Source organism: Saccostrea cucullata, unplaced genomic scaffold (assembly GCF_032062105.1).
Source record: "Saccostrea cucullata isolate Sc308-1 unplaced genomic scaffold, CSIRO_AGI_Scuc_v1 ctg1602, whole genome shotgun sequence".
In the NCBI taxonomy this organism is placed as follows: domain Eukaryota; kingdom Metazoa; phylum Mollusca; class Bivalvia; order Ostreida; family Ostreidae; genus Saccostrea; species Saccostrea cuccullata.
This window is the reverse complement of record NW_026939403.1, coordinates 1-27,928: the sequence shown is the minus strand read 5'-3', so window position 1 is coordinate 27,928 and position 27,928 is coordinate 1. Positions and strand designations below refer to the sequence as shown.

Below are 27,928 nucleotides of genomic sequence, written 5' to 3'. Positions count from 1 at the left end.
TAGGTATACGGACTAAAGCACGACACAACACCAAATCACTGCGGACTGGGTCCTTTTCTTCCACTAAACATTTAAAAAAGATCAATGAACTTCTTTTTAAATCAATGCTAACTTGTTTAAGCTCGTCTCCGTTAAAGGCCCGGCGTCCGTTACTGTGTTTTATTGAATTCATTTTACATATAATCAAAGGATTAGATCGGAAGAGATTTTTACACCTAGCAACAGTTAATTTTTTTAGTTTTGTTGGACTCACATCCACCACAAAATTGACAATGTATAAGCATTATATCGAGCAACTCGAGAGTTTCAATAAACGCGAGCCACCGACACAGAAGTTCCAACCGCACGGTCTCTCCGAACTCGAACAGCTGTGGAAAAATTTACAAGGGGAGTCAAAATCACTGCTGAAAAAACATCTTACCCCGGCAATATATAAAATATTGAAGGATAGAAAAACTAATCTCGGGGGTACTCTAGCCGATTGTATTCGTTCAGGTGAGTACGCCACTTTTTCACGATGTCTAAATGCTTTTAACAATTTTGCGCATGCATGTGCATCTGCATGCATACACGTGTTAGATCTCAGGTAAAAATATCCTAGCGATCGAAAGTAGACCTTCACTGTGTCCGCAAATGACCTTTAGATGTTACTGGGAAAAAATAAGTTGAGTCATATTATTTGTCTAAGCGAGGCTCGTACGTGTATTAGTTCCCATCAATACATTGAATATACACACACATAGCGCATTGACAAGTTGTGTTAGAGACGAAGGGAGTAGTCGTTGGCTCGATTAGCCAATGAAATCGCTCGTTACAATCGGACAGTGCCTAGGTAACGAATCGGAGAGATCATACAAAACTTAGCGCAATGTACAAGAAATATTGTAGTGATTTAGCCTCACAGTCAGCCGGCTCCAGTGGAAAAAGCAACACACAAGAAAAAATGTCCGATTTAGAAGACCTTTGGAAGAAACTTCAGGGTGAAAGCAAATCACTGCTTAAAAAACATTTGACGGAAAAGGTCTACAATGAAACGAAAGGCAGGAAAACTAAGCTCGGTGGAACTTTAGCAGACTGCATTCGCTCAGGTAGGAATCAGCAGCCGGCTTTTTAGTGTTCGTGAAAAAAAAATGAAACATCCCGGAGAAAGACCTCGAATGGATTCGTTTTTCATTATTTAATTTAATATATTTTAAATTTTGTTAATTAGACGTAAATTTGTCCCGTGTAGACGAATACAGGTGTTTGTTTAATAGATTTTCCATTTGCCCTGTTCGACCTTGCCAATGCCAGTTGATATGTCTTGGAACTTTGTGACGTCACATTTCATAGCAGGGGTTTAAACAATTTGAAGCTGAGCCAATACTTCACATTTCGACCAGTTTAAATTCGTAATCTGCCATTTAGCGCAAAGTCGAAAAATTTTCTAAATATTTTTTTCAGGTAAATTTACTAGATCCGCCCCCAAGGAACGCCCATTAAAACGAAATATGTGTGAACGGTACGACTGCCCGTGTTCGCCGATGGTATAAATCAATGGTATTTCAAGGTCATTTACAAGTACTGAGTATACACACACATACAAGTGTTTTCTGACTGTTTCTGAATAACAAGGTGATTAGCCTATTGATAATTTTCTCCTCTTCCATGAAAGAAGATTTTTAAATAAACTTAAAACAACTTAGATTTTTTCTCCCTTTTTTTTGGGGGGGGGGTGATAAGACCAAGTTGAAATTTTTTTAACACTGGACTTTTTTAAATGCCTTGAGGGATTCTATTTTAAACTTGTTTAATAACAATATGACAGAAGAATTTTTACACATTTCAATGAATCGATAATTAAACTTAATCATGTTAATGAATATCAGTTAGATTTAAAGATCCTCAATATATTGATCACTATGAGATTTTGATATAATTTCTGAATCAGAGAACTCAAAACCAAATTTTAACTTGTAACATGTAATGTATCTGTAGTATTACAACCTTCATTTAATATGCGATCTTCATTAACATATTAATGAACTCAAAGTCACTTTGCTGATTAATCAAATTGATGGATCATGGATCCACTCATAATACCTTAGATATCTGATGGTGAACTTGCTTTCATTTGGCGTAATTGAAAATAAATGGCTGAGCTGTCTGTTTATTGGGCAGCTACCTGGGTTGGCAGGTGTTATTAATAATGCTGCGGAAGTAGAGAGCACTGCACAAATAAGCCCATCAGCTCGCTAGACTTCCTGCTGTGGGTCAGGTCACTAAGGGCACCTTGTTTGAGGGTTTGGGGGCAGCACAGCTAAGTAGATTGTTGAACAGGTAAACAGATGATCCAAGAATGTGATGAGACCTCTTTACCTGTCTAAGCTCTAATGGAACAAGAATGAGGGGTCTATTTATTACACTTGAAATCATTTTATAAAGGTGTTTCATGTGAATTGGACCAACATCTCTCTTCATACATGTATCTTTCATGCCCCCATCTGATATACCCCCCCCCCCCCCCACCCCCACCCCCCTCTACCACCACCAGCCCATAGTTTACTGATATACACATGGCTTTAATTAGTAATCTTGAGCAGGTCTTTTGATTCAGAGAAACAAGTGTTATACATGACAAACTATTGACTAACTGCCAATTTTTTTAACCCCTGAAATATAAATTTTTAATCTGAAAATCAATGCAGATTTGTGGACTTAGATATATGAAAAAAGTTATTAACTGAAAATGCATAGTATGTAACATGGTTGTATGCCAATGAATCAATAAAAAAATTGAATTGTAAAAGCAACTTTACAGAAACACTGGCAGATTTGGAAGGGGGAGGATAGATTTGATAAATCAATTCTTTTTTGTGTTGCTTTGAGATCCTAATTGATCAGGCCACCTTTTCCAGATTCCTATATCTGCCATCTTCCCAAGTCAAGATCTAGAGATTCTGATTCACTCCACTCCACATAAACTCTTGACGTGGAAAGATGGTATCTGCAATTGCAGCAAATGAGAACTACTCAGGTTAAAGATGAGGAAAGTAGGTTAATTTAACAAAAAATGTGCTGAGAATATTTATTTTAATGATACCTAGTGAAACTGCAAGGATGGAAAGATGGTATCTGCAATTGCAGCAAATGAGAACTACTCAGGTTAAAGATGAGGAAAGTAGGTTAATTTACCAAAAAATGTGCTGGGAATATTTATTATTAATAATGATAGCTACATTGTAGTGAAATTGCAAGGATGACAAGAATACATCAGAATTATTTGGGACCATTATAGGGGGGATGGGGTAAAACAAACGTACAGATAATTGTCTGTGAATGTGTCCTCCTTCACCATCACCACCAGTGCCCAGCCTCCCCCACACCTTCACAAGTCTCCTACCCCCAAAACACCACCACCTGAGCCCAGCTCTCTCCCACACATCTCTTACCCCCAAAACACCACCAGAGCCCAGCCTACTCTTTAACACAACCACCAGAGCCCAGCCTACTCCTTAGCACAACCACCAGAGCCCATACTACTCCTTACCACAACCACCAGAGCCCAGCCTACTCCTTAGCACAACCAACAGAGCCTATACTACTCCTTAACACAGCCACCAGAGCCCAGGCTACTCCTTACCACAACCACCAGAACCCAGACTACTCCTTAACACAACCACCAGAACCCATACTACGGTACTCACACACACCTTCACCACACGTCTCCTACCCCCCAAAACAACCACTAGAGCCCCTCCCCCCTTCAACACCAACACCAGTGCCCATGAGGAGCTCCAATTGCAAAATTAAACTTACTTTCTACTTCAGAACTGAAAAATGGGTAAACTCTCTTTATCTGACAGCCATCCATATTCATTTTATTAGATTTGACAACCAGTTGTCAATTTGCAGTATGAAGCACTCACATACAATGGGGAGTCCACAGCAGATAAACATGATGATAACTTTTATCAGATTGCGTTTTGGGTAGAAAATCCCATGCAGCAGTATTGACCGCACTCAAGCTCTAATTGAAGACTTACTTAACTATCTTTTTTATAATTTATGAATATTCAATGCATTTTGTTTATTTCATTTCAGGAGCCTTAAACTTGAACTCCGGGGTGGGGCTGTACGCCTGTGACCCTGAGGCCTATGAGACCTTCAAAGAACTCTTTGACCCCGTTATCTGTGATTACCACAAGGTCGACAAGGTCGCCCACCCTAAGTGTGACTTTGGGCCCCAGGACAACCTGGGATTTGACCCCCTTGACCCCACTGGAGAGTTTATTGTGTCCACCAGAGTCCGTGTGGGCAGGAGCCACGATGGCTACCCCTTCCCCCCAGTCTCCACGGATGAGGTTTGTTTTGGTTGAACTTGGTCACAGAAGTATATATAGGGAAGACATCTAAACATTGATTTTTACACAAAGTCAAAGAGTTCTTTTCCTATTAATCTGCTTTACTTAAATTTTCACCAATACAAGTCAAGAACAAAATTCTAAGAAATTGTACCACTCTGTTTTTCAAAACTAATTCATGGCGTATTTTCAAATTCTTGTATTGTCATCTACAAACTGAAAAATGTTATCAGATTTCACGACTTTTATTTAAGAGCATTTTTATGAATTAAAGATGTAATATTGATAAAAGCAAAAAAGAATATTTATTAAAAAATTTTGATTCTGCATGAAAATGAAAAATCTTGCAAAAAGTTCAGTACAGTAATTTTGTTTTTTTATAGCAACGCAAAGATATGGAAGAGAAGACAAAGGCAGCTCTTGATAAACTCGAGGGAGAACTGAAGGGAAAATACTACTCCCTAGAAACCATGACCCCCGAGGAAAACCAACAGCTCATCGATGACCACTTCATGTTCAAAAACGATGACAAGTAAGTACAATACAGGTCTTGTGTCCTGAAAAAGAGACCCTAACAGAATATTAATTACATTAGGCCAAAATAAAAAATACTCTTGTTTCCTGTCACCCGACCTACCCTACATTTTACCCTCCAACCCTAAAAGTTTTTATTACATTTTCATTTTTTTGGTTACTATTTTCCTAAAATACTAAAGTCGACCAACAATATTTACGGAACTAACACATCACAATTAAGTGTACAGGATACCTTTACTTTATAAATCTTCATTAAACAAACTTGCTCTGTAAACTGTTAACATATCATTTTCTTGTTATTACATACTATATGCTCTGCATTCATTGAGTTTTGAAAATAAATTTTTTTCTGAAAACTAAATTCTTTTTCTACCTACCTACCCTAATTTTTTTGGTCAGGGGACAGGAAACAAGAATATATTTTCTTTTGGCCTTAGTGCCATTGGGAAAGTTTTATTTTGTGTGCTGCCTGGACCTGTAGGTATTTCACAAAAAATGCACTCTGCTATTATACTCATGTGGGAGTAGGGTGATTTCACATTGGAGCTCAGTGCTAATGGAATGACGAAAAATTCTGCAAAGTTCATGGAATCTGACCTTCACTTTTCATTCATACATCAAATTGTTGAAATTTCCAAGTAATGACAAATGTTTAGTTTATTGGTTTGTGTAGTAGCTAGGGTTTTGGATCCAAATGATGTCATTGTTCTATGTTTTTGTTAGTAGGATGTTAGGATTACTATCATTCCAATAACAGTACATGTATGTCACTTTGTTAGATCAAGTGTGCAAACTTTTTTCATGTTTTTCACCACATTTAGCATATAGTTTGGTTTGATTTCAATGAAATGAATACTACTTTGCATATGAAGTAGTGAATCCAGCAATACACTAATAATACTGACAAACTGTGTTGAAAGCATTGACATTTGTAATAGGTAAAAACACTTGGACAGTCAAAGCCATTGTTGGCTTCTCTGTTCATTTGGGAATTAACATACATGCCAACTTTCCCGATTTAGGCGGGATTCTCCCGATTTTATCCTTTCATCCCGCCTTCCCGATCGGGAAAGAAAAATTTGCCTTATTTCCCGATTTGAAAAAAGATCACCAAAATTTTCGATTTTAAAAGTTTCCCTACCACTGAATTTTGACAATGGGGATAAACAATGTCAGACTTGTTTATTCAATGCACACAGATAAGTTTCATTGTTTATTTAACCAGGTGTAAATTAGGCCTATAGCCACAGGAAATCATTTCACGCTTGAACGCACGAAGTTGTCCAGGTACAAGTAGCTTATAGCTTGGGACAATTAGGGGATTATCTTGTCAGTTTTAAGGGGTATGCAAGATGAAACACATAAATTAATCTGAGAACAGTTAGTCATTTTATTAAAAACATAAATTAAAGACAATAAAATACTAATCAAACCATAAAATCGGAATCCAAAGAGATCGTTTTTTGAAAACGAAAGTAGGAAACTATAAAGCATAGCTGCTGATTTTATCTACCTATAATGAAAAATATTGTAAAGTTTGCCAGTTAAAATATTCTGAAAAAATTAAGATGAAACAATCAAGTGTATGTCAATTAGAATTTCTTTTCCCTCCCTTCTCCCAAAAGTAAAATGTTAGGTATGTGCATGGCTTAAGGAAATACCCACATGGCACCATCAAGCCTGACAAATTTTATGACTGTAACAAAAATTATTCTTTTTTGGATAGGTGGTATAAATTTCTGTAAATTTAATATCTTATTAGATTTTTAATTAATTGAAATTTAATAAAAAAATCTCAATTTTTTTTCCAGAAACGGGATTTTACAGTATCAAAACCTTGAGTATTTTTTTGCCTTTGAAAAAAATGATTTAAAAGTTGTACATTTTTCAATTTTTTACCAAATTATGTGTCATGGTAGAAAAAAAATGTAACAAAATACCCCTTCTTTAGTGAGAGAGGCACCTATTTTAGCAAAAATATTTAAATTTTGGAAAGAAAAACATTATTTTTTGTGTTAAATTAATCCTTAAAAGTTGTATTGATAAGTAATATCAATATTATAAATGTAAAAAAAAGATAATTTCATAATCATTCAATTTCACGGCAAAATGTCGCGAATTTAAAGCTTTGAAAATTGTCGTCACGCGCTAAATCCCCCATGGGAATTTTCAAAAGTTGGCATGTTTGAATTAAGTAGAATTTTCTTTTATTGAAATCAAACATCCAGTCGATAAGAAACATTGTGATCAATATGTAAAACTTTAACACATATGCTCCATTTAACAAAGTGTTTTTGGAAATTGGAATTAAAGTTCTTTTTTTGGTCATCATGGTCATTCTTAGGATGTAGGATGTAAGTAATGTTGTCCTTATTTTGTCGTTGTTAGGATGTTGGGTTTAAGTTAAGTCATTTTTTTGTCGTTACTAGAATGCTGGATTAAGTAGTGTCATTTATTTGTCGTTGTTAGGATGTTGGTAGTAAATAATGTGGTTTATTTGTCGTTGTTAGGATGTTGGTAGTAAATAATGTGGTTTATTTGTCGTTGTTAGGATGTTGGTAGTAAATAATGTGGTTTATTTGTCGTTGTTAGGATGTTGGTAGTAAATAATGTTTATTTGTCGTTGTTAGGATGTTGGTTGTAAATAATGTGGTTTATTTGTCGTTGTTAGGATGTTGGTAGTAAATAATGTGGTTTATTTGTCGTTGTTAGGATGTTGGTAGTAAATAATGTGGTTTATTTGTCGTTGTTAGGATGTTGGTAGTAAATAATGTGGTTTATTTGTCGTTGTTAGGATGTTGGTAGTAAATAATGTCGTTTATTTGTCGTTGTTAGGATGTTGGGAGATGCTGGTGGATACAACGGCTGGCCCAAGGCCCGAGGTATCTTCTTCAACGAGAAGAAGACCTTCCTGGTCTGGATTAATGAGGAGGATCATCTCCGCTTCATCTCCATGCAGAAGGGTGGTGATGTGGGAGAGGTCTACAGGCGTCTAGTATCGGTAAGTCAGACAACGGGGGTAACATTTAGATTTATCACTTTCTCAGAGAAGACTATGTGTATTTATGTTTATAAAGATATGACAAATTCATTTTATTGAGCTTTGGTATTTATAAGTAAACCAATAAGTTCTTTCCATGTTTAATAGAAATATTTACATTAAGCAGGGAACTTTCTTGATTAATTCTAAATTTATAAAGAATTATACTAGTCTTGTGTAAGGATTGTTTCCCTTGTAATTTAACTCCGGGGCCATCAAGGGAATTATCTAGGTGCATGTTGCGCAACTGGAAAACAGTTGTGTAGACTGGGCCATAACACTTTCTGAAATTCTGTATATAGCTCACAATTTGCATTTACAAGTTTCAGATTTAATTTGAAGTAGACATTGTTTGGCAACCTGAATTTGAATTGTGCAAATTATTTAGAATGTGCCATTGTGTGTTTGACTGTGTAAAGCCCTATTGATTTTCTGTGTAGGTTTGATATTAATTTTTTCTTTTTGTCATTGACAGGCCATTAAATCACTGGAGAAGAACCTGAAGTTTGCCTACAGTGATAGACATGGTTATCTGACCTTCTGTCCAACCAACCTAGGAACAACACTGCGTGCCAGTGTCCACATCAAGGTCCCCAAACTCGCAAAGAACGAGGAAGTCCTGAAAAAGATCTGCGAAGACAACAAACTCCAGCCCAGAGGTAAATAAATAATGTGGACTGGTTTTCATCTAAACAACCTTTTTTCTCCATTTTAAAAAAAACTTGGTTAGAAAAATGTCATGCTGTGAAAGTCTTTTATAATTTTTTTTTGTGTTGATATTTTTATGATGGATACATACTTTTGACAAAAAAAATTTCTAGGAAATAATTTATTTATCATTTTATAAAATTTTTTGAAATGAGGTTGAAACGTACATTTCTTGGTGGAGAAACCACAGCAGATTTATAAATCAGTGATATATATAAATTCCACAGAACTTCCAAATTGAGTTGTTAAACTTCAAAATAGATTTTTTTTAAAATTAATTTTTTTCTCTCTCTTTAGGTATCCACGGTGAGCACACAGAAAGTGTAGGAGGTGTTTACGACATTTCAAACAAACGTCGTCTGGGTCTCACTGAATTCCAGGCTATGCAGGAAATGTACAACGGAATCAAGCAGATCATCGAAGCCGAGTAGAATGCTAAATAAGCGCCATCTATAAACATTTCCCTCCGTGTGACCAAAACTATGTCGGGGTGCGAGTCTCGCTGGCAATCTCCCAGAGTCCAGGGCCGCGTTGGCTTTTTCTTTCTTGTGACAGACTTTGTTATTGGTGCAGTTGTACTAAATGTTATCCAGTTTTTTTTATAAAGAGAAATCTCAGAGAATTAGAGGCATTTTTTTTGTCACTCTTTTCAGATGAAAAAAGGTTTAATTATATTTTGGTTGTGGTACTTGTTTAAGTTATTTTGTGTCTAACATTAGATTTTTTTTTTTTTTGATAAGACTTGTATCTATACATGAAATCTTGACTTGTTTGCTTGTTTAGTAAAGGAAAAGATCATTTTGATCGTTTTTTATTCCAGGTGCCAAACCGTTTGCTATATATTTGTTTAACTGTAGATCTCTAGTTGTGTAACTAGTGGATTGGCTTGCTAAGTTTTTCCTATAGCTGTGATATTTTACAGTTGACCGTTAGGAACTGTTTTTTTCCCCGGGAGGCCAGCTGTGATGACCACACCCAGATTTTGTTGTGTGTGAAATTTTTTCCTATTCCATATTGTTGTTAATTAATATAGAAACATTAATAAATTGTTTACAACTCCTTTATGTGCGACTTCTGTTTTCTCTTCATGTTGAATCTAGTCTATGACAAGGGAGGTAACTCTCACTATTATCTCCATTTCATTAACAGTGATTGAGGATAAATTAAAGGAAAACATTTCTGTCAAAGTGTGTGCTGAATTGAATACCCATTTGCCATAAGAAATTCTTGTTGATTTTCTATATAGCTGGGATGTTTTACAGATATTGTGTTCACTATTTGGAACGTAATTCTTGGATGGCACTTAGATTTCATTTTGCGTGTATTTATTTACTGTCGCAAGCAATACAATTTTTCACAATTCTTTTTCAATTGTCTAAAGTCCCTTGCTTTGTTTTCTCGGCTTAAAGAATTTATCTATGAAGTTACATAAACGTTTTATAGTATTATAATCACCTGGGTTAATTAACTGCTTGGCACTCCAGTATATGCCGAATGAGAAACAGACGAGTATGCGTTATACAAAGCCGGAGTGCAGATTTGAATAAGGTTTAATATTTTCCGTACTATATTATAAACACCTGTGAGATATTGAAGGCTTCAAGCTTTATTTGGTTTTTCACAAAATGTTATTGAGACCTCTCAGATCTGCACAAGTAACCAGAACTTCATTTAAAGGAACTTTGGGTTTGATGCTGAAAGAATGTACATGAGGTATGCATTTGAAACGACTTATTATTTGGCACAAGTTGGGTTCAATTTATGGGGAATACAATCTACAATATAGTATCTTTTTCAAGTTCAATGAATTCGTGATTTTATGCATAAAAATGATCATGTCTACAGCAGATTGAGGAATCACTATATCGAAGCTTAAATCATTATAAAATTCAAATTAAAATACATTTTGACTTTGAATTAAGGTATATTTTGCAAATTAATCAGTACTTGTCAAAACCAATGAATATTTCTGAGATCTTACAAATTCTTGGATGCATTTTGATCCTGCACATGCATGAGGATGAAGTTTGTAATAAACCATAATTTTTATAATCAAATTGCTTGGGCTTGTTCCTGCTATGCTATAAACACCGCCGATACAAGCCTGGTGCACATGCCCTTAACATGTAAATAAAATGTATATCATCTTATTTGTTCAAACAGGAGGACAATTTTATAGAAAGGAATAAGATCGACCCCCGGACCTTGAGGAGATATATATAGAAAAAGGACCCCCGCCCCGGCCAGACATTCGTGTAAATTTTTATTAAAATCCACATAGATATATTTTTCCAGGCAATTTTCGAAGAGTATTTCATATGGCTAATATTTTGTTGGACTGATTTAATGTTCAAAGTACCCTTTTGTTCCCCCCTTTCTCCCAAATGCTTAAAAAAAAGAAACTGAGATGAAAGTGAAAAGATCTATAGCCCCGCCCTTCCCTGTGTGAATTTGATTACTTGGTTGGAAACTTAATTCTCATTTTTTATCAGAAATAGTAACACCCAATCCCCTGCCCTTATCTGCTCCCATCCAGCACAACCTAACTACGATAAATGTGTGTTTGAATAAACATCGGGTCACGATTTATTATTATGAATTTTGGATTGTATTGGAACATCGATCATCCATTATCCATAGGCGCTTGGTGTCAGGATAGTACATTTTAATTTTGTGTATTTTTTTCTTAAAGATTTGTCTGAATACAAACATTGAAATAAATATCAAATTAAAAATCGATTAAATTATAGCACCTTTAAAAGATCATATTAATTAACTGAAGATCTAAATAAAAGAAAATTTCATTTGAATCAGTGATTTATCATTTTTTTTTTGAAATATGTATAACCGATGAAATTACGGCATGTTTAAAAATCACATTAAGTAAGTATTTTTGTATACATCATGTATATAACTTTACGCCTTCAATTGTTAATAATTCTTTTGGCAATCTCTAATCATAATTATTGTATATATTACAGGGAAAGTTTTTTTCTAAGTTGTAAGAACTTGTAACCAATCCCTTTGTATATAAATTATACAATAAAATATGTTCAAAATAATCACATTGATTTACCGAAGATCTAAATAAAAGAAAATTTCATTTTTCAGCAAGTTTTCATTTTTTATCTTATTTTTGTTTTAGTGCATTCAGACACATAATAGACAAACGAAATACAGCATCTTCAACCTGAGCGCCTTTGCCATATTATCCATCATTCAGGGAAATATCCACTGCAACATCCCCCACTGTGACGTTTCATTTTGATGACGTAACGACATCGTATCTTAACGACGCACGTCAACAAAGGCTATTTGTTCGTTGCTGTTTTTGTTGTGTGGTTCGTTTTTGTTGATCACCCCAAATTCATAACAATTTCAAAGATGTCTCTCGAAGAACTGTGGAACAAACTGAAAAATGCAACCGACTGCAAATCCCTGTTGAAGAAACACTTAACTCCAGAGATTTACGAGCAGCTCAAAGACAAGAAAACAAAGTTTGGTGGAACACTTCTCCATTGCATACAGTCAGGTATACATGTTACCAGCTTTTTTATTTCAATAGGTATTTAGACCCTAGTTAAAGAAAATATATTTTAAAACAAAACTCCCACAATTTTTCCAAATTTTTTAAGTTTTTAAAAAATTCATTTTGGTTGTGCCCAATATAGCCTACTTCCGTTGTTCAAACAATTTTCGTGAAAAAAAAAAATATTGTTTAAAAGATGTTTTTTAAAAGTCCCTTTCGTAGCCTTGTCAGTTCCGTGTTTTGTGAAAATCTAAATTCATTCTATTTCTGATTCATGTTAACTTTATGAAGACGATTCATTAAATTTGAACTTTGTATGCCAATGTATGGGGATAACTGGGCTAGTAAAATAACATTGTCCTGAATTTTTCTTCCGTACTATACAAATTTACATTGTGTTCCATCTGAAAAATAAAAAAAACACACACAGAATTCACGTTTTAATAAAAAAAAATCATACCCTCAGTCTTCACCAAGTCCTGGGGCCCAAAGCTGATCTGGTAAAATATGGAAGCGGGCATGTGGAAACTGTACACTTATAAGCCCGAAGGGCATGTAAATTCTTAGGCATGTCTCCATATTATCAATTTTAAAAAACCAATAACATTAAATATACTTAAAAGTCTTTTATTTTCCATCTTAAGTGAAGCGCAAAAGAAATTTTTAGAGACAGTTCATTCTAGGAATGAAAGGTTAAAAACAATATAAAGGGCAAGAAATAGATTCATTGATAGAAATGGATTTTGTATCATTTCCTTGGCGTGAAAGGGCAAATAAGAATAAAATTACTTGATAAATTTCTGGGCATGTAGATATTTGTTCGGGCTAGTGTATAATGCTAAAAATGCCCGAAGGGCATGTACTGAGAAAAAGATTTGGTGAAGACTGTAGTACTGTACCCTCTGTATAGAATAGAATAGAATAGATTTTATTATTCCAGATCAGGGCCCTTGTGGGCATATTACATACATGATTATTAAACAGAGCATATAATACACTATTACAGTGGCGTGCCAAAAGTGAAGATAATTTTATTTTTTCTCTATATATTTCATTGAAAACAACATTTTGTAAAATCATAGGTAAATGGTCAATTTTTGTCCAATTTAATTATTTATTTCAGTACTTAAACCAGAAAATGTGTAGTTATCTTTCTTTAAAAGATCATTACACGTTTAATATGTAGTAAAATATAGTTCATCACTAAACATCAGTTCTAAAATTCAAGATCAATGTTGACTATATAACTCATTGTGAGTATATGACTTAAAAATTCATGTCACACTTAAATTACAATATTTTTAAATTATCAATGCTTATCAGATAAAAACTATTGTTTTTTTTAACTACAACAATATCTTGGATTATCAAGAAATTTTTGATAAAATCTATCAAGAAATGTTGTCATACCAGCGATTTTACAAAATATTGTTTTCAATGAAATATATAAAGAAAAAATAAAATTATCTTCACTTTTGGCACACCACTGTAGTTATTAACAAGGTGTGATGTGTTCTTAGTACTTGTATATACTTAATCAATTTACACATGGTTCATAAGTTGAAATAATTGCTAACATGTGAAGTTTAAATACATATTGTAAAATATAAAGAAGTACCACCGCGTATCATAATGCAAAAAAGCCAGAGATATACATACACAGAAATGAAAAATGTATACATTTTTTTTTTTACATACCAACACATACAAACAAACACACATATATATATATATATATACATGTCCACACACATACATACTGAGTAGCTATATTCCACTAAATTGCAAAAGATACCACGGGACAGTGCATTGGTACTTAATAATTCACCATGTTTTGTTTGCATGTCTTATGACCAAAGTAATATTTATTAAGTGTTTGAAGTATACAATCTTTTTTTTTTTTTAATTTCTTTATACATGTAGAAGACACACTATATTGCACCCTTGATCAATTCACAAGGGGATTTAAGAACTTCAGATTTTTTTTTTAATTCAGTACATAGTGTTTTTTTTTTTTTTTTTTTTTTTCTGAGTATAAAAAAATTTACATGTACCTATTATTATTATAAAGAGAAATGCCACATTATATGCATCAGTATTTTATATGGCTTATCTAACCAGTTCACAAACAGCTGAAAGTACTTCAATATTTTCACAATTTAGAACCCACAACAACTTATTTTCATTATTTAAATGAGAAAAATTGATACAGTGTCTTTGTATAACATTAATCATATTCTCTCGTTCTGTAACAAAACTCAAACATTCAAAAAGTGTGTGTTTTTCATCTTCAATAACATTCATTGAGCATTTATGTTTTATAATATCGAGGATATGATTTTTTAATAAAACTTGAATTCTACGTTATTTTTTGAATTTTTCTTAAGTGATAAGGAATACAATGTATATGTGTAGTAGAAGATAAATTTATGAAAAAAGATGAATAAAAATATCTTTGGAACCCTTCACCCGGGGTGTATATCAAGGGGGGGGGGGGTTCTTGTCTACAAGCATCTGTGAATATTCCATGTACACTGAAACTGTTGTCTGCACAATAGGAGATAAGTTGTTTTTTATTCCCATTGGCTTTAACGAAATACGTTTGATTACGAACCAAATTCGCCTTTCTCTTTTAAATACTTCGTTAAAATCATATGCATATTTTATTGTATTTGTCATAATCGTGTGCTAAATGATTTACCCTATTACAACCTTTAAACAAATGACATAACCTGAAAATACGATGAAACCACTAATTTTCGTGGGAGTTTAATTTTTAGAAATTAAACCACGAAGTAGAAATATCAACTTTCTATGGTGTTTCTTGATGCACCTGCGCACAGGGACGTTTTATTAAGCCGTGATCAGTTTCTTAATTGAACAATTTTAAAACTATTTTTATCATTTATTTGATTTTATTTTTAGAGCATATCTCAACGAAGTTCTCTATCATTGGCTTGTGTTGAAGGAACGAACAACTTTAAAATAGACTATATTAGAGATAAAATTTGCATATATAATACATGTATACTTTTAGTAAAATGTCGTTTCTAGGCTGTAAGTTTAAATATGTTGTATATTTAAAGGTTATAATAAGTTATAATACAGGACTTTTATTTCCAGACTGTAATTATGCTGTATATTTACAGGAATAATGTCGTTAAGGGTTTGCTTACTGGCTGTATTTTGCATATTTAGAAGCCATAATATCCGAGTGATTATGTCGTTTGTAACATGTCGTTTATGTACAGACCGTTTACTTTTATCTAATTATGTCGTTTTTGCAGGTTTTTATATGTTGCTTACTTACAATTTACAATAATGCTGTTTGTAGTAAAATCACTTATTTTCGAGAGGTCGTTGGGATTTATTTTCGTGGATGAAGAATTGTAGAGAAGTTATGTACATGTGTCAATGACATTTTGTGGTAGACGATAAATTTGTGGCTTCTTTCCATTATATAGAAAACAACAAAAATTAACCCCCACGAAAATTAGTGGTTTACAGGTTATGTCATTTGTTTAAAGGTTGTAATATGTAGTTAATTTACAGTCTGTAATGTCTCGTCTTTTGACAGGCTGTAAAAACTTGGATAGCGGCTGTGGAATTTACGCCAGTGATCCCGAGGCTTACGATGTGTTTAAAGAGGTTCTATTCCCCGTCATTCAGGACTACCACAAGGTCAGCGAGGTCAAGCACCCACAGCCAGACTTCGGCGATCTCAACAACCTCGGCTTTGGTGACCTTGACCCCTCAGGAGAGTACATCGTGTCCACCCGTGTCAGGGTCGGGCGCAGTCACGCCAGTTTTGGATTTCCCCCAGTGTGCAATGCTGAGGTAGGCTAATTAAGCCCTATTTACACGGTCTGACCCGTAAGATGTGATTTCAGATGTGATTTCACATCTGACTCCAGTGTTTCATTTACACGGTATGGGTTGTCAGACATGGAGTTCATTATTTCCCTCCAATTTTTTTTGTTTGCATTTCACAGTGATGGATGATGATAGTTTAATAGCCATTGGTGTTTTAACAAATCTACTTCTTCTTGAAATAGTTTTACTAATCTTTCAGTCTGTTCTGTACAGTTAATTTCAGTACTTTTCTCATATTTCCAGCCATTTTGAATGGAGAGGAAGCAATAGAAAATGTCCTTCCAGGATTTCCCCCCACATTTTAATTGAAATCAATAAAATTAACTGATATTGAATTATCTGGAGAAGAAGTGCGGGAAAAATCCAAATATCTGACTTGCCAGACGGAATAGAGCATGTCTCTATTCCATCTGACTTCATGTCTGTCTTATGACTTTCCTATTTACACGATCTGATTTGTAAGATGTGGCAAGTAAATAGGGCTTAATATATTTGGTTTAGGTCGCTTTAATCGAAATTCACACAGAAAACTTACTTTCAAGTTAAAGCAACGCCTGTGCGAAGAGAAAATTCGGACTACTGCACATTCATTCGATAGAATTTTTTGACGCAGTAATTTGGACCCACAATGCATCACTTGTTAAAGCTACGTTCTCGCGAGAATAGCAGCAAAAGTTCAACTAAAAGTAAACATGCCCTGATTCAATGGGAAAATATTGAAGATAAACATGATAAATAGTAAACGAAACGTTCTTCATTTACTTTCAGCACTGTTCAGGCTTCTTTTTTGGAAATTTAACTCTCAATAAGACGTCATATGACGTCAGAGTTTAGACGCACCAAATGTCACGTGCAGTTTGACGAGCCCGATCTAAATTAAAATAAATAGGCTATCTGCGCTCGCCATAACGGTCGCACCGTCAACATATTAACCTTCTACGGCATGTTAAGAAATCTTCCCAGTTTGAACTGTTTCAGAATTTCGTCTTTTTTCAGCAACGTAAGGAGATGGAGAAAATTTCTGTGGACGCTCTGAATACTTTGGGAGGGGAACTGAAGGGGAAATACTACTCCCTAGAAACCATGACCCCCGAGGAAAACCAACAACTCATCGATGACCACTTCATGTTCAAAAACGATGACAGGTAGGAATTTCTGCACTTGCTGGGCTGCGAGAGAAATTAAAAAGAGGTTTTGAGTGAAGTAAAACTTGCCTAGAGTCTTTGCTTCTTTGCTAAAAGGCGTCGATGCTATGCCTCGTGGGACGCCGTTTCCATGCTATACTGTTTCTCATGATAAGCCCGTGGGTCGCTGTTTTCCATAAAAATCCCCACGGACCTAGTACAATTCTCTGTCATCCTTGGACTTTCAGTGAGGCATGGCATTCGCGAACCTACGTAAATAGCGTTTCTCAAATTCTCATTGATGAAGAATTTAAAAACATCAGGAACTAGACATTATTGTTGACAAGGATGAGGTGACTAAAGCCCTACCTCTTTGCCGTACGAAAGCTGTAATTGGATTATTGCTATACTCCTGAACATTCGCCCGAATTTCTATCCTGTGTACGATCAACAGTGATTGAAAGGCTGAGTAAATTTCAGACGCTATTTATGTAACTTCGAGAATGCCCCTCCTTACTTAAGTCCAATGATAACAGAGAATTGCACTATTTTCCAAAATAATTGTACACATACGACTTTTGCTATTATAAGTCAATGGAAGTCAGAAATCCCCTTTTGCTATTTTTTCCCAGCTTGCAATATGGATTACATAAAAAGAACTGGCACACAGGCAAAAGTGGCTCACATTTTATATTCTTAGAAGGAGAAAGAGACAAGAAATAAGATATTGAAATTTATATGAAAATTTAAAGCAATTTTGACATAATATTCATATGAATTTTATATTAAGAGCATATCGCATAAATACTGTGCAAAGAAAAGTTCACATGAAAGTTCTAAAAAAAAATAAGTAAAAATCATATAATTTTTTTTCACATAAAATGCGCATGAAAAAATATTTATATAATTCTTACATGATTTTCATATAATTTTAAAAAAGAAAGATAAGGGCATGAATATCACGTGAGCCACTTTTCCCTGTGTAAGCTATACATGTACCTGTATACATATGTACGGTGACGTGGTATTACATTGATTCTGCTTCCCTAGGTTCCTGCAGGATGCCGGGGGATACAACGATTGGCCGATTGGCAGAGGAATCTTCTTCAATGACAACAAAACCTTCCTGTGCTGGGTGAATGAGGAGGACCATCTCCGTCTGATCTCGATGCAGAAGGGCGGGGATCTGGCAGCCGTGTACAAACGGCTCATCACAGTACGATAGATTTACTAACAGTTTTAAGGAATCACTGTCTAGTTAGTATAGTATGCCAGGGCATCAACAATAGTGGGAAACATTGGATAATTTGCATAACGGGCGAAGCCTTTTATGCATTAATTATCCCATGTTTCCCACTATCGTTGATGTCCCTGGCATACTATACTAACTAGACAGTGATTCCATATATTTCCATTTCATTGTGAAATAAAATTGTAGATTTAGACTTTAAAAATGCAGACATAGATTTAAATTACACGAGGATTCCCATCCCAATTTCAATAGTCCTCGCCCACTGACGTCAAACACAACGAAATTTTCATGCATATTTGGCCTCCTTAGCGTCAGACTCAGAGACAGATGTGCACGAGATTTGCATGCATACTAGGAGCTCCTGACCTATTGACCTGTCTAATTGACATTTCGGTAAAATTATCAAGGAATTAACTCCGCTAACTTTCAAAGAGTCATCACAGAGAGAAAAAATAAGAAATGGAAATATATACCAATACCTCCTCATTATGGAGTGATTACTAATCAGGATCAAATTTACACTCAATAATAATTGGACCTAAACATAAGACAAGAAATCAAATAGTACACTGTTACTTTGTTCGCTTGCGTGCCAATTTAGGAAATGTATATACGTATCACTGTATACACGCACTGAAAAAAATTAAATATACTTAGGGTAGGTCGCGGGTTTGCTTTTGTCATCAATTTTGGTACACAATTTCGACGATTCGAGCGGTTGTTTTGTGCACATTTGATTATAACGTCAGTTACGTCACAAAGGCAACGTTACGTTGTTTCCCGTTTAATTCTCTGCAAGTGACTTCAAATCTGTACGAATCAAGTAGATTAATACAAAGTGCATGCTATTGTACGTAAACCTCGTACATGTACATGTTTTATAATTAAATTTTAGTCTGAATCTTGATGTGATTATTTGTAATATCTCAGGACTAATTAAATACAAAACCAAATGAAAGAAATAATTTATAAACTGGTAATTAAAAGTCAATCAGAATAAATCAGTGTAAAAGTTATGGTATGCAGAAAAAAAGTTATCATGAATGAAAATTGCTTAGCGGAAAACTTGGGGGGGGGGGTGTATGTGAGCACTTATTTGAAACTCAGGTGAACATGCGTATTGCATCATGACTGCCAATCAAAGCCGGGGCAAAAATTTGCCTATACTTTTCAGGATGGAATCAATCCTCATCACTAAAAACAGGTGAAATTTAATTATATGTACTTTCTAGGTTTTTTAAAATCATCATCATTGTCATTATTGTTTGGTTGTTATGTATTTGAAGCTCGTGTATTTACATTGTTTTGCTGGCTAATAAATTGTGAAATGCATTTTAAAATCAAATTTATACGAACACCTGGACTGTAAGACCTGTAAGTCACTGTAAACAATTTACAAGTATCATTTTTTTCTGTATATTTTTTTTATAACAAAAAGCTCAAAGTGTAAAAGCTAAATGCAAGTGTTCTCCATTTTGGGTATTGAAATTTGATTCAGAGAATTCGAAAGAAACAAATGTTTGAGATTTAGGGACATATACTATAGCTTGCGACTAACATAGAAAGAACGTTGCAGGTACTCCCCCTCCCCTCCCCTGGGTTATTTCCTCACTATCGGGATGTTTTTCTTACCGTTTTCGAAAAAAGTGATCAAATTTTTGTGTCATGCCTGAAATCCTACTGACCATGAATTTCCTTTTTAAATAAAGGTACAAATATTTTATCACTCGCGTTGTTGTCGCTGTATGTTTAATTCTCATGCACGAGGAATGTTTATTCTATTGAACGCCATCACTGCCTTATAGCATACAACTATGCATTTATTAAGTCAATTTATAATTACGTGATGTGAACATATCTTTACGTTATGTCCATTTTTTATGAGATGATGTAAATATATCTTAACATCATATCAATGCTGCATTACATGAAGTAAATACATCCTTTCATTATGTCAGCACTTCGTAACTTGAAGTAAAAAATTCATTATGTGAAGTGATAATGTGTTTACATTGTGTTAAAACTTTATTACATGAAATGAATGTTTCTTTACATCATTTCATTTCTTTAATATGTGAGGTCAACATTGCATTACGTCAAGTAAGTCGTGTTTTATAATTAAACTTATTATTACATGAAGTCAAAAGCCCATTCCTTGAGAGTGTATATTTCTATTATATCAAAGCATTATTACGTGATATGGATTTATCTTTATTTTACGGCGAGGGCATCATGATGAGAGGTGAACACATCTTACCTTTATGTCAGTGCTTTATTACGTGGTGTAAAAAGTGTATAACATAATGTGAACATATCTTTATATTATATCAATACTTTATTACATTATGTCAAAACTCCATTCCGTTATGTGGATATATAATTACGTTATGTCAACTCTTTCTTATGTGATTTAAAAATATCTTTATATTGTGTTAACTCTTTATCATGTTGATTCCAAAAGTTCATTACCTGATGTTAAAATACATTTACATTATCTCAAAGCTGTATATCTAGTATATAATGAATGTTGACGACCGTGTGTTAATGACTGGTAAGAGGGGGGGGGGTCCTGATTGATTAGGACAAATTACAGGCACATAAAATCAACCCCCCTCTTTTCCCAGACATAACTTTACTATAGAAAATGTAATGTTCATTGAAAATGTACAGCCCCCCACCCCCACTTCTTGTTGAAGTATAATCCACTAAGGGTAATGTAATATATCTGGGAAAAAATGGGACTGATTGAAGTTGGACCCTCTCCCCGAAATAAGATTTTCGGGCTTGGACTTTTTTTTTCTTGGCTTGTCAAGTTTTCTGGCTGACCTCCTCTTTCAAAAAAAGATGCTACGTCACTGGAGTTAGTAATTTTTTTATCATTCCAGGGCCAGAATTCTATTACAAAAATCTACCAGTCGCTCATCTAAATCAATTGAATATGCCTTAGTAAGCATGCATGGGCACATATCAGTATATGGTTGGAGACCAAGGACGGAAAGCGGAGAAACTCTCAAGCTTTATAGTTTTATAGAAAAAAGTTTTCAACTTAATTCAGCTAAACTTAATGTAAAATTAATGCAATGTCATACAAAGTTTAAGACTTATATATATATAAAAAAACAATTCAAAATAAAAATTAAAAAAAGATTGCTGCACGACTCATAATATTTGATTTATTTAATTATCAGATTAAAGTAAACACCATTGAATTTCGACGTGACTTTAATTCACAGTCGCAGTGTAAAGGCTTTGCATGTTTCAAGATTGTCAATCATTTTCGCTTAAAGTTTTCATTTAAAGATGTTATTCCGAAATCGCTATCTTCTCTTCACGAAGTAATTTCCCTCCCGCCATTTTTAGTGCTTGCGGAACGCGGAAAATACGTTATGCTCATATAAAGGCCGAGGATACCCGTGTTCGCATAACGTAATTGTGAATCGACATAATGTAGAAGAGTGCGCACAGTATGACATGAGCTTTTCACATCAGTTAATAAAAACTAAGATTGTCATGAAAAGTAAACATAACGAAATGCAAGTTGACGAAATAAAATTGTAGTATGTGTAAATGTCATAAAGAGTGTGTGTGTAAAGGAAGGTTAACACGTAGTGTGGGTTAATGTCATAAAGAGTTGACATAATGTAATGGAAGATATATATCAATGCAATAGTAGTGTGGGTTAATGTCATAAAGAGTTGACATAATGTAAGGAAGGTTGACACAATGCAATAGTAGTGTTCTGCTATATAAGGCAGTGACGGCGTTCCATATTATTCCGTCTATTCAGACTTTGTGATCAGAGTATGAATTTCACAATACTAGTGAAAATACCGATAAGTTGCTAGTCATCCTAATTTGTCTCCGCAATAAATTAAATGATAAATAAAATAAAACTTTGTATCTATGTCACTTTTTAAATTTTGCATATTCTAAAGGTCAAGATATATTTATACTCGTACTGTAAATGTAACTACGTTCAACTTCAACAGATGACGTTGTAGATATAAATAACGCCATAAACGCAACATTTTAGCAGTATAAAAGAAAACTTTGAAATTATTTAGCAAAAAATCTAGCGAGAAGACATGTTGATTTTTTTATATTAATAGTTTTGTTTTTACCTCATCTTGATATTTTGAAATTTCTGACTAATTCGTCTACGTCTTTAAAAAATTATCCAACCTTTTTAAAAGAAACTATTTTCACAAAAATGGCTTAAAACGTCATTTTCCCATACATTTCAATAGTAAAACGTAAAAAAAATTACTAACAACAATACCGCGTTTACAGTAATATAGCATTAAAACTACGTAGGCAAATTTGATAAAAATCGCAGAATATACGCTGTGAATTCTAAGGAACATTTTATAAAATTTACAGGATATGTTTTCTCGTAAGAATTTTTATGCAGTAAACCCACGACCTACCTTAAGAAAAAGCTTTAACGTGTGTAATTATGTGCAAGCAATTGATTTACAGAGTAAAATATTATTATCGTTTTCTAGGCTATCAAGGAAATGGAGAAAAAGTTGACCTTTGCTCATCACAATCAACTTGGCTACCTGACATTCTGTCCCACAAACTTAGGAACAACCTGTAGAGCCAGCGTCCACATCAAAATCCCCAAACTGTCTGCCGAGCCCGACTTCAAAGCCTTCTGCGAGAAACTTAATCTTCAGCCAAGAGGTAACCAATGCTTACAAACACTATATCAGTAAGATAGTAATTAAATTCTATACAGCACTCAGATAGCCTTTCCCTAAATTTGGCATGTTCAATGAAGTCTATGTAAGTTAATGATATAAAGGTGAAAGGTTTTTAATTCATTTTATATTAATTTTATTAACTTATTTTAGTATTTAAGCAATTAAACTCTATTTGCCTCCCTTCACTTGTGGCTTAATATCCGGATGTAATTTGCAAGGAAACTAACACTCTTCACAAGCATGGCAAGATATACCCCCCCCCCCCCACACACACACACCAAAAACCAAACAAAACAAAACAAACAAACACAAAAAAAAACAAACAAACAAACAAAACTGCATCATTATTACATCATTATTTTTTCAATGATTTTTTTTAGTTGATTATGACACTCTGTATTAAACTCCAGTTTTTTTTTTTCGGTCAGGTATTCACGGCGAGCACACAGAGAGTGTGGGAGGTGTGTACGATATCTCCAACAAGCGCCGCCTGGGACTGAGTGAAATCGAGGCTATCCAAGAAATGAGGCGAGGTGTAGAGGAAATCATAAAACGGGAGAAAGAACTGCAGGGAAAGTAAATAAATGCCAGAAACCAAAAACAGTGCCGGAAATTGTTACGAACTGTGATAATATATATTTAGTTTCTAAAAAAGATAATTTATTGTAAATATTAAGTTATTAAACTAAAAGTATGCTCAAAACACTTTTTGAACTTTTTAAAGATGTTCTTTTTACATAGTTTACATAAGTTACCAGCTTCCAAGGAAAATGTTTCCTGAAATATTGTATGTCAAATCATCGCGATATCTCTGGTCCTTTTCACAAAAAATCTTACGACTGAAATAAAAAAAATTTCCAATTCAAGTATCTGATATTATCTTATATTTCTATTTGATTAGGTTACATTTTTAATAATATTTTAAGAACTAATATCTTTATTGAACCAAAAAAAAAAAAACAGAGTTGTCAAATTTTAATCTTAGTTGTAATATTTTTTGTGAAAAGGGCCAAGTGGACACTATATTTCCCCTTTTCTCTAATACTGGGGAAAATTCAATAACTACATGTATCTTTTAATTTGGTATTTGTGACCGTTAATGCTGATTTGAGGACGAAAAGCCTTGAGCCTTGACCTTTGGCATATTATACACCTATCCACCGGGTGTGAGCCCTCAGGGAATAGTTCCTGTCAAGGGTTTGATAAAATCATAAAAGAACTGTCCCACTCACACCCAAGCCCTCGGGGAATAGTTCCTGTCAAGGGTTTGATAAAAGAGCTATCCTACTCACACCCAGTGGATAACCGTTTTATTATACTGATGTATGATAGGTTTGAATTTTTTTTTTGGAGGAAGATAATAGTGCAAAAATAATCTGAAATCCTGATGATGTCACAATGCAACTGAAGTTATTATGACATCATCAGTTTAAAAATTTATAGCTGGAAATCAAAATTGGCGGCAAAAATTGCATGAAAATTTTCCGAGGGTGGATAGTATACAGTTATGGAATGGGTACGAAGGAATAAGCAAATTTATGGTTCCCCAAGGGAGGAGACTATTTCCTGAGGCGGCGAAGCCGCCGAGGGAAATAGTTTCCTGCCGAGGGGAACCATCAATTTGCTATTTCCCGGGTTCCCATTTCATAACTGTTTTATTATACCGAAACAATCATAGGCGATTTAATTTTTTTTTTACCAGATATTCCGACGTTAAAAAAAAAAACAAAAGTAGAGGCATGATTACAAATGCATGCGGTTTAACACATTGTATGATAAGTAATACATCGTGTCCTAAAACAATTAAATTATTTTTAAAAGTATTTTCACTGACATTTCGAAGAATTATCGTTGTCTTCAAAATTTAATTGATTAATTAATCCTTATTTTATCTTGGAAAAATTAAGTAATTGTTTTAATTTCCTAAGAATTTATTCATATTTTATATTTGCCCGATTATGACATTTTAGGCGTGAAATGTTTTATATTTCAAACCCAACGGCATGTATGTACAATCCACTGATTGCACTTCGACTCTTTATGACATCATGAGAAAATAACGTTTATGACGTTCGAGGAATTTCATGTATTTATACAGTTATAGATACGCATTGCTTTCAGTTGTGTTATATAAAGGAAAACATTCGCAAATGTAATACTCCTTTACCGAATGAAAATATAACGCCTTAAGCTGGCAAAAGTCTTTCTTAAGGTCAAGATCTAGTAAATGAAAGGTGCCTACAGATTTATCAAACTTGAGAAATAAATTCCTTTATTGATGCTTTACAACTTTAGTTGGGTCAGGTGTTTCGGGGCATAATTTGTAGGTAAACAAGATGAAAAACTGTATCTTAAACTGTCATTTTTAATGAAAAATTTAGAAAAGCAGTCATGAATATAGGAGTTTTTTTCGTATTCGGCAAAAGAAATGTATCCAGATTGCCTACAGTCTCTAAGAAAACGGTAATTAGTATGTTCATGGCCTCTTCTTTAAATCAATATCAAATTTAATATAGGTATCCGGTTTACTTTTCATATGATTTCAAATTGAATGACATGAAAATACCCTATTTTCTACATAATTCTGCTAATGCCGTAAAGTACGGGAAAAAGAAAGTTGAAATTGATTATGACGTCATAATGGGTCTAACACCAAAAAATAATCTCAAGTTATTTACTAGATCTATTTTTAAAGTTCTTGGACCGACAACCCGGGAAAATTTATAACACTCGAACTGTTGGAATCTTTAAAGTAAGAAATTATAGAGGGACTGTTTAGTAGGAGATATTACAATACAAAATATGAGCAGAGCAAATACGGGCCTCCAAAATATCAGATGTGGGATCAGGTGCCATGGAGGAGCGAGCATCCCCTGCCAATCGGTCACACCTGCCGTACATTTACTCTTTCTATAATATTATGTTCAAGTATAGCCATTTCTTCTTCGCAAATCCTCCTATATACACCATATATAGCATACATGTAACCTCAACGGAATATTTTTTTCATAGAATCATTTTCGTACAAGAACATGTACGACCAAAGATTATACACCATGCACAACAAAGTTAGAATGTGCAATGCAAGGTGCTTGCACGCCTATTTATATCCTTACTGTTTGTCTTAAGAAATTGAGAGTCTTAGGCATGAAAAAAGACTGTCTGTTTGGCGTGAGTGTCACCGTGTATATTTCAACGCGCAAAATTAATACATGTATACACATAAATCACTTTCAAAGTTGGCATAGTAGTAAAACAAAGCAAATGTACAGACAGGAAGCACAAGGAACAAGATTATATATGCTAGAGGGTGAGAGAAAAGGTAATGACCCCGGGGACAATACCAACCTACTTTGCTTGGCTTCCAATAATCTTAGTCCAACGTTAATTAGCAGACATAAGTATCGTCTTCCCAATATCAAGGTTTTGTGACCTCGTTCTTTTGTACAAACTCTTGACAGAAGTCGCCATTGTGACATCTTCCCTGGTTAGCGTATGTGCTGGTATAATTGTCTTATTGAATAATAAAAATACCATTGAATGAATATTTATAGAGAAATGTATTTGACAAAAATGTGTTATTTGTCGTAAGTTTCATTTCCTTCAATAATGAGATCTTTGCTCTAAACGCTTAAATTCTTAAGGTAGGATTCTTCTCACATTTCTTGTATTTAAAAATTAATGAAATTTTCACAATAAGTGTTGGTATCAGTGAGATTAAATTTGACCTTTTAATGTTAGAGGTAAGGTCAGGTCAAGGTCATTACTTTTTTCCTGGACATTAAGAATGAAAAATTACTGTTTCCAATCATGCGATCCCTACTTGTAATTCAAGAGATTGAATGTTTTTCAATTTGCATAAAAGATACTACCATAAAGGGCCTATAAGATGATCTTACCAAATTGACATGGATAATTTAAATAAAATGGATATATGCTAATCCGAATTTCCTCTACTTTTCTTAATTTTTTTAAGGATTTATTAGTTATTTTTATATGCTTCATATATTTAACTTTTTCCAGTTTTCACATACACAGTAAAGTTGTCACATAAAGGTACAGAATGATACAAAAACTAAAAGTTTTGATCGTTTACTAAGAGAGAAATAACACTTTTTACGGATTTTTGGCTCAAATCTGTACTTAGATTTGAAGCATTTGAAAGCCAACATAGTTCTAGTATGTGTGAAAAATCTTATTTATTTGATATATTTTGAAACTTAAGTCCCTTATTATTAATTTAACTTACATTTGAAAATTTCGTCTAGTCTATGATTGCGTAAAAATTTTAACTATAATAATTTTGAGAGGCAGAAAAGAAGATATTTTCATTCCGCCAAAAATATAGTCCCTGCTAGTTTTCAAACGCAGTTTACCATTTCTATTTAAAGTTGTATAATTGTGACGAGAAAAGAAAAATATGGTCTTTCAAATCTCTTACATCTAAATATATAATACATATCAACAAATGTACTTTGAATATTCCATCAAGTCAGAAACCAGAGAAGAATCCTACCTTAATTTGAACATTTTACACGTCTTTTTGCCTATTCGGATCAGTATATTGTTTATGCATTCAAGCTCAACATGAAAGTTAAAACATGTCTCATCAATCACTCTGCTTGTTTGGAAAAATAGGAGAAAAGATAAAATGACAAACTACCATTTCGAAAAAAGGACATTTGGAATCGATTCAATGTGCTTCTTTTAAACTGAAATCAACTCAAGATAACTTTTTTTTTCAATGGAAAAGATTAAATACGTGTCCAAGTACCATCTATTAATGTCAGACTGTGTAAATATATAGCTGACCTTT

The 27,928-nt window shown here is 33.9% G+C and overlaps 1 protein-coding gene across 1 annotated transcript; it reads left to right on the top strand.

Annotated features, from left to right (window-relative positions):
* Positions 1 to 853: 853 nt before the first annotated feature.
* On the top strand, positions 854 to 23,817 carry LOC134253005 (taurocyamine kinase-like). Its single transcript, XM_062735534.1, has 13 exons — positions 854 to 1,088; positions 4,084 to 4,343; positions 4,727 to 4,875; positions 7,716 to 7,881; positions 8,396 to 8,579; positions 8,926 to 9,055; positions 10,072 to 10,087; positions 12,013 to 12,160; positions 15,735 to 15,994; positions 17,027 to 17,175; positions 18,205 to 18,370; positions 22,912 to 23,092; positions 23,541 to 23,817. Exons 1-13 carry the CDS (start codon positions 869 to 871, stop codon positions 23,690 to 23,692), a joined length of 2,181 nt encoding a protein of 726 aa, XP_062591518.1. The 5' UTR covers positions 854 to 868; the 3' UTR covers positions 23,693 to 23,817.
* The last annotated feature ends 4,111 nt before the right edge of the window (positions 23,818 to 27,928 follow it).